At 53.0% G+C, this 7,638-nt stretch overlaps 1 protein-coding gene across 1 annotated transcript in view; it reads left to right on the forward strand.

Moving 5' to 3' along the window:
* NOL10 (nucleolar protein 10) overlaps positions 1-6,146 on the forward strand; it is an 89,977-nt gene extending 83,831 nt beyond the window's left edge. Inside the window, exons 20-21 of the mRNA XM_003984501.6 lie at positions 1,865-1,967; positions 5,356-6,146. Of these exons, the coding sequence (XP_003984550.2) occupies positions 1,865-1,967; positions 5,356-5,475 (223 nt within the window). The 3' untranslated portion in view covers positions 5,476-6,146. The remainder of the gene's footprint in view (positions 1-1,864; positions 1,968-5,355) is intronic.
* Positions 6,147-7,638: the final 1,492 nt, after the last annotated feature.

A 7,638-nucleotide genomic window follows, 5' to 3' on the forward strand; every position in this document is an offset into this window, starting at 1 on the left:
CACGAACAGGCCGAGGAATGTGCTTAGGCCGACATCACTCCCATCCACGCTGGAGTCCATGTATGCTTCACCTCGGGATTCTTGTTAAAAAAAAAAAATAGTAAACTAGATCTCAGCTCCGTTCCGTTTGTCGTGTGGAAGCTTGTCATTTAGGAGACCCAGTGGACACATTTCCTACACAAAACTTTACAAATCGGGTTTGGTGTGGCACACTCCTGGAAACCAGAAATTCTCAAACCGGAATCCTGGCTTTTAGACTTGAGTCCTTGTGTGGCCTGGGGCGACCAGTTAGCTTCTCACCTCCCTTCTCGCCATCTATAAAGGATACATACTTGTGTCTCAGGGATGTTGAAAGGATTAATTAGTTCGTCTGTAAAGCGCTTTGAAGATGAAAAGTACTTTAAAAGTGCTTCTTAATAACATTATTGCTTAGAAAAGAGTGCCACTTTTATGCTAACTACTTCACGTCTCAAATTATGTAAAGAAGACCTGTTTCGTACATCACTACCAGTCGTAAATTGGAGATAAATCTCTCGTGGTGTGCACATCAAACGTTTCCTTCAGAATTTCAAAGGAGCATCGCTTTATCTTACGGGGCATTTCGGAGCAGTGTTCTGCCCAGTAATTAGTGATGAAGATCGTATTTCAGGAAAAAGAAAACCCTGCACCTGGTTCAGCCGTCTTCCAATTCAGTCAGGTCGTTCAGTATTAACTTGAAAGGGAAGTGCGGTTACTTTTTTCGAGGAGGGAATAGAAGAGAGAACCACGTTCTTGCCTTCTTTCTTCCTCTGCTCCCCGCACCCGTTTCCATCACAGGCACCTGAGGGTGTTGCCGTTTTGCCGTTTCTCCAGGCGTTAGAGCTAATATTAAAACTTACGGGAAGTTTTTGTCTTTAAGCCTAAAGCAGTTTTTTTCCCCCTCTGAACCAAGTTAACAAAAAGGGCCGGTGTTGTGATTTTCTAATAAAACGTTACAGCAACATGCAATGAAGTGTTACATGTGCAAGATACAAATGGAACGTCTTGCTTGTAAAGCCGGGGCACAACGATGTTAATTATGCAGATGACAGAGAATTACGGGGCACAGCAAACCGTAACGGGGGCAGGAAGTACAGAAAGAGACTCTAGAAAAGTTTGAAATATATGATCAAGACTTGAAACGAAATTTACATTTGGGGTCAAGTGCTTCGGGAAGAGTAATTCAAGTAAGAAATTGGAAGGAAAAGTCACCTGGAGAAATAGCAGTGAGTGAGTAGACTGAATCGGATAGAATTTGCCCTCGTCTGTAGTCAGACCGGTTCGCGGTTCGGGTCGTTCTTGCGACGGGTGGTGAGTGTAGTCCAGGGAGCTAAGAGTGAGCGAAGGAGAAATCAGAATTCGCGTGGCCCTTCTCCAAGCCTTGATCTGGAAGACTTGATCTGTGTGTTCGCTCCCTCGATGAGGTGAGTGAAACGCTCTCCTACCTTGTGCGTGCTTTAAATACGAAATGCTTCGGAAGCATGCGTGCCGCTGACCATTACAGGAAATTACAGGCTTCAGAAATAGTGCTCCTTGGATCTTGGCTTCAGAAATGTGATTTAGTAAGATAAGCGGCGATCATTGAAAATCTATTTGGAACCGCCACTTAAAATACTAAGTTCGTGGCTGTTTGGGCAGCTGTTGTTTTTACCGCGTATCTACTGGGTGTGAGCAAAGGCTGAGCACCCTTAATTCTTCCCGCGGTTGTGTTAAATGAATGCCATTTTCTATCTTGACCACAAGGGGAAAGGATTTTCTCCATGTGAGCAGTGCTCATTAAAACTGGTTTCAAATGCTAAATCAAAACAATGCTAATTAACGTATCATTCTCTTAAATTTCCCACAGTAAAACGCTTGAAGATCGTTTGAAACTTGAGGCAAAAAATGGCACGTTGAGTATATCAGACACCACCGTTGGCAGCAAACAGTTGACGTTCACGTTAAAGAGGGTAAGTTTTTAGTGTTACGTTTTTTCATTCAAGAAAGGAAACTAGGCTTCCAGGAGAGCTGTGTGTGTGTGTGTGTGTGTGTGTGTGTGTGTGTGTGTGTGTGTGTGTGTCTGACCTCAGAACTGCCCTCCCAGGCTTTTCCCCTCGGAGGAACCGTGTTCCCGCTCTAGCACTTCTCCCGCAGCCACAGCCCCTCCTGGATTCCTGGGTCCGGGGCAGGCACACAGCTTGGCCGAGGCAGAGGCAGGCGGGTCCCGGGGTCCCCGGGGTCCCCGGGGGGACAGGGCAGCAGTGTGGTATCTGGGTCACTGGGCTCATTCTGGTCTCTGGTCCCTGGTCCCTGGTTTCCCTGTAAAGGGAAAGTCCTGACTGTCTGGGGCTTACACAGTTCGTGCGAAAATGAAAATAGGATGGCTCTGATATTATGACTATGATTGTTATTACTTTTTTTTTTTTTTTTTTTTTGGCTAAAAACAAAAGCACTAAGAAATACCTAAAATGGCCCCATGGTTGAGTCAAGCAGAGGCTGTGAAACTCTTTTGGGGGATGCATCAGTTAATATTTGATTTATGCCAGTTGTATCATTTGAGTAACCAAATTTTAACTTCTTAAATCTCATTTTTACTTAGGAATAATTAGGGATCTGTGTAGTTTTTAATAGAAATCTCTTTCTCTACTAGGTGTGTGATATATTTAGGTAAAATCTCAAGTTTTTTCCAAGATTTATATATATACTTAAAAAAAATTTTTTTTTTTAACGTTTATTCATTTTTGAGAGACAGCATGAGCGGGGAAGGGGCAGAGGGAGGGAGACACAGAATCCAAAGCAGGCTCCGGGCTCCAAGCTGTCAGCACAGAACCCGATGCGGGGCTCGAACCCACAAACCATTGAGATCATGACCTGAGCCCAAGTCGAACGCTCAACCGACTGAGCCACCCAGGCGCCCCATTTTTTTTTTAAAGTAAACTCTACCCACAATGTGGGGCTCGACCTCACGACCCCACGATCAAGAGTCACGTGCTCTACCAACTGAGCCAGCCCGGCGCCCCTCATGTATACTTTCTAATATGTGAATAGAATGGAAGGGGAAACTTCATGCTTTCGTATTATTTAAAATTGTATAGTGTCAAAAGTAGGATTAGGTCCCAAATCCAGTTTTCAAATTTCCTGTACCGTAGTTCCTCCCTCATCAGATCCTTGGCGAGGCTGCTCCGTGTGGTCTCGCCTGCGCCCGTGTCCCCCCTTTCGTTGGGCCGGCCTGCTGGTGACTGTGGGAGAGCAGCCGGGGCAGGACCGAGATGGAGAAGGAAAGGAAAACGTGGAGATGAGCTACTTGGCCCATAGATCATAAGGGGCCGGTCACGTGGTGTGGACGTCTTCCAGGACGGCCTTTCAGAGAGAGGCTGGCGCGGGTCCCTTTCTGGATGGGGCTCCGTCTGTGGGGCAGTCGTGGCTGCTTACAGACTCCTCAGGAGGCTCCTGCCTTGGTGGGGAAGGCCTGGCCGGGCCCCGCGCAGTGTGCAGCTGGCGAGGAGATGCTCCCGGAAGGTTGCTCTTCCGCCAGACCCGTAGGGAAACGCCTGGGACGGACGTCCGTGTTGAAGCTGCAGAAACGCTCCAGCGCACCCTGTTTACCTTTACTTGGTTCATCATTTCCCGAAATTGTTTGGATGAGACACTTTCGGGGATTCTTTTTAACATGAAGAAACAAAATATTAGATGCCCAGTGTTGACTGACTCTACAAGGGTCCTGATCCTGTTACCTGGTGTGCCAGTAGGCGGGTTCCCCCCGGGTTTTCTGAGCTTACCGTTAACAAGTGCGTCTCAGATATCCGCTCTGGGGTGTGTGCCTGGGGATACACAGAACAAGACAGATGTGGTCCTCGCCTCTCCGGTTCTCAGTCTGTCGAAAGAAGCACGCCCCCAGTTCCATCATGATGGTGGTGGCGGGGACCGCGGCGGAAGACAGAAGTGCGGTGAGAGCATCCGCCGGGGCCTGACCCACACACGGGGGCTGGGGAGGGCGAGCGATGTGCAGGGTGAGAGCCCCGAGGGGCCAGACGGGGCTCCAGGCTCAGGGTACCACCGAGGCAGAGTTCTTGCCTGAGGAGGGAGGCAGTCGGGCATGCTCGAGGGTGCGGACGAGGGCCCACGTGTGTAAAACGGGATCCCGGGAGGAGTGGTGTCGGATCTAGCCGGAAGCACAGGGGGCCTGGTCCTGCGGGGCCTTGTGAGTGGGCCGTGGGTTTCTCCTCGGACCTAAGTGGAACCGTGGAAAGCCGTTGACAGGTTTTAGCAGAAAACTGGCTGTTTGTATTTCCAGAAACTGAGTGTGGCTGTGTTCCGAGGAGTAGTGGGCCGAAGGGGCCCGGAGCAGAGGCACGGTGGGCGCGGAGGAGCTCGGGACACACGGGACAGGAACGTGCGGCAGGATTGATTTGGAATGGGCTCTGAGGAAACAGTGGTAGTCAGAAAGAGAACTCAGGGACTCATTCGGAGCCCCCGTCTCGGAGCTTCCTAGAGCAGGGGACTCGACGCTTCGGGTCGTCTCTGCTTCCCCACCACTCGCTCACCTCTCAGGTCTGGTCGGGAAGTACCGAGTCGTACCAGCTGGGGGTGAGGACAGAGACTTCCCCTGAGGAGCAGAACACAGAGGAGTATTTTCGGGGCGGAGAGCAACACGGGCCACCGTCAGGCAAGCCTCGTAGGTGTCCGTAAGGCGGCGCTTTTCAACTTGGAAAAATTAGGTCCCGGCAGCGCTTTCTCAGTTTCCCTTCTGTGCAGTCCCACCAGCTGAGACTATTTTCTGAGCTTTGCATTCAAGAGTTGGTACTGCCGGCCCGTCAGATGTGATTTGGAGACCACACGGCTCTTCCCTCCACCGCGGATTCCGCGGATTCTGCGTCGAGGAAGCGCCGCTGAGAGCAGCGGGCCTCCCGGGGGCGGGGCGCCTTGGGCGCTGTCCGCCTGCTCGGCCCGCCAGGAGCTCGCGGGCCGCTTGTCGGCCCAGCCTTTGCCGGTGGTTAACGGTAGCAAATCTCTGGCTTCCGAGGGGAGTTTGACTCTTCGGAAACAGCCGGAGAATCTTTGGAACCAGTTCTGGCGGATGATACTTAACCGTGGGTGGGTTGAAATACAGCGTTAGTACCTGTAAGTATTGTTTTGTTTTGGCTTTGGGGCCACGTAAATACGTGTTTTTGGCTTCCGAATAGGGCAGCATTGTGGGGGCAGAGTCCAGGGGCCAGACCGTGTGCCCCGGGGTCCCGGGGGCAGTCTTTCCAGAGCCCCGCAGCGGGGCTGTGGCCGTTGGTGGTCTGCCGGTCCCCTTTCTGTCAAGGGGGTATTGGGGTTTTCCTTCCTTCTCTCTCACTTCTCTTCCTCCTTCAGTCTGAACAGCAGAAGAAGCAGCAAGAGGCTGAGAAACTGCACCGACAGGAAAGGAAGACGCTGCGTCGCTCAGCCGGTCACCTGAAGTCAAGACACAGACGGGGACGGCCATTTCACTGAATCTGGGAATGACCCTACGTGTGGTGCGGAGGGAGCGCCCGGACCGCTCGCCCTCGGGGTGCGTTGCAGACGGGGGGAGCGCGCTCCGGAGGTTCCCGTGATCCCTTGGCGCCTCTGCAGGGTGAATGGCGGCCTGTCCCCGTGCTTCCGCGTCAGACTCCGCAGCCGCCCCCGCCCCCACCGGCCAGTGCGTCGCCCCCAGGCTGCCCTCTGTAAGTCGTCGTTGCCGCAGTCGGTCCTCCCCGGGTTTTAATCAGGTGGAGCAGGTGGTGGTTCTTCCACGTTGTGAAACGTGTGCCGCGAGATGGGAAGTCACCGGGGGCTGAAACCGCAGGCTCTTCGTGGTCCCGGGACTTTCCTCCCTGCGGCACCTGCTGCCACTCACTGGCAACCCGCCCCGTCCCACCCGGTGCCCGGGTGCCGGCCGGCTTGGCGGTCAGACGTTCGGACGCTTGTGGCTGGACGCGTGTTAGTCTGGGACTTTTAAAAAAACGTTCGTGTACCGAGAGAATATCATTTAGCGGTAATAACCACCTAAAACAGGGAACGGAAGCTACTGGTTATTCTTTTAACTTTTCACAAGAGTCCAGATTTTTTTGTTTCTTTCTTAAGTGCAATCTGAGATACACTGGCTGGAGAAAACATTTGTAAAAATAAATACTTTCATTTTAGTGGCTCGTTTGAGACAGATCCGTTCTTTGAATTAATTCGAAAATTAAATTTGGTTTCCCTAGTTTTTCAGGTATTCGTGGGATTTTGGAAGCGTGTTTCTTTATGCACAGCTGGAACGGGGGCTCTTTGGCCCGCAAATGACAGGATCTTTCTGAAAATGCTGTAAGCACGAAGGGAAGGTGGAACGCGCTGAGGGCAGCAGGCTGCAGAGTGCGTGGCTGGCCTCGGGGCCCGGACTTAGCCCACCCTCCCCGCCTTCCTTTTCTTCCTCCTCTTGCCGCTCGGTTCCTCATCCCTCCGGGTCTCCCCGCTCACGTTCCTGGCCCATCCCCCATCCCCATCACGTCTCTGTTGCTTCTGTGCGGACAGGTGTCCACTTCTGAGGCCCGAGAGGTGTGGTCTGCTTCCAGAAAAAAAGGCGCCTTGTCTGTGGTGTGTGAGTCCGTGTTGTGTGTACGTGTATCTGTGGTGAACGTGTCTGTGGTGCATGTCCGTGTGGTTCAGGCGTGGGGACAGACTCTTCGCCAGACAAGAGTCCTATTTATTGCCCGCACCCGGCCCAGCTCGTGCTCTGGGACCAGAGGCTTCACCTGTTTCCGTCCCCGGGGCCACTGCTCTCCTTTTTCCAGCTCTTTATCCCCTGAGCCCCTTTTATGAACCACCTCCTCCCGCAGGAAGGGGCCTCAGCTTTTCTGCACGTCCCTTTCTCTGTTTCCCACGTTGACCACTTCCTCAGAGAGGACTCCAGAAGTGAGGCGGGCACACTGCTGGCTGCGGGTTTCCCCCCCGGGGGGTCGAGCGGACCCATTTCCTGGGGCCGGGTGCTTTCACACCTATACCTGGCCTTCCCAGGCCTCTCTTTCCCTTCTTGGGGGACACTCCCTGGGGGTGGGGAGCCAGTGTGCCACGGGGGCTCTTCTAAGATGGGGGGTCGGGGCCTCCCCGGGGCGAGGAGCCGGGGCGCTGGCCACAGAGCTGGCCCGACCGAGGGTTCAATCCCGGCCCTGCTGCCCACCCACTCGGTAGCCTTTGACTGCTTATTTAACCTCTTTGAGTCTCACTCCCTCCTGTAAAGTGAGGTTGGTGCTTCACGTTTGTGGGAATTAACGAAGGTACTCGTGTTAGGTGAGCACGAGCATGGGGCGAGGCTCGCGAGTGCCGCCCTTCCTCACCTCTGCACACGTCCCTGTGGACTCAGCCGAGTTCTTAATACCGAGGTTTTTCCAGGGCAGGGCTGCCCCTCGCTCAGCTCTTGTCCTGGGGGATCCCCGAAAGGGCAGAGGGATCTGTGATGGGTGTTCAGGGAAAACTTACTCAGCAGGTCAATGTACAGATGCCCCCTCCAGGCCCCGGGGCCCCCCTGTCGGGGCCTTAGAACAGCCCCCTCTCTTCCGGGTTGAGATTCTTCAAGTACCTGCCACAATCTTCTCCCTTCTTCGGAATGCAAGTTTCATACTTGGTAATTGTTTGGTTTGTGATGGATTACTTTCC

The sequence above is a fragment of the Felis catus genome, chromosome A3 (genome assembly GCF_018350175.1).
Source record: "Felis catus isolate Fca126 chromosome A3, F.catus_Fca126_mat1.0, whole genome shotgun sequence".
In the NCBI taxonomy this organism is placed as follows: Eukaryota; Metazoa; Chordata; class Mammalia; order Carnivora; family Felidae; genus Felis; species Felis catus.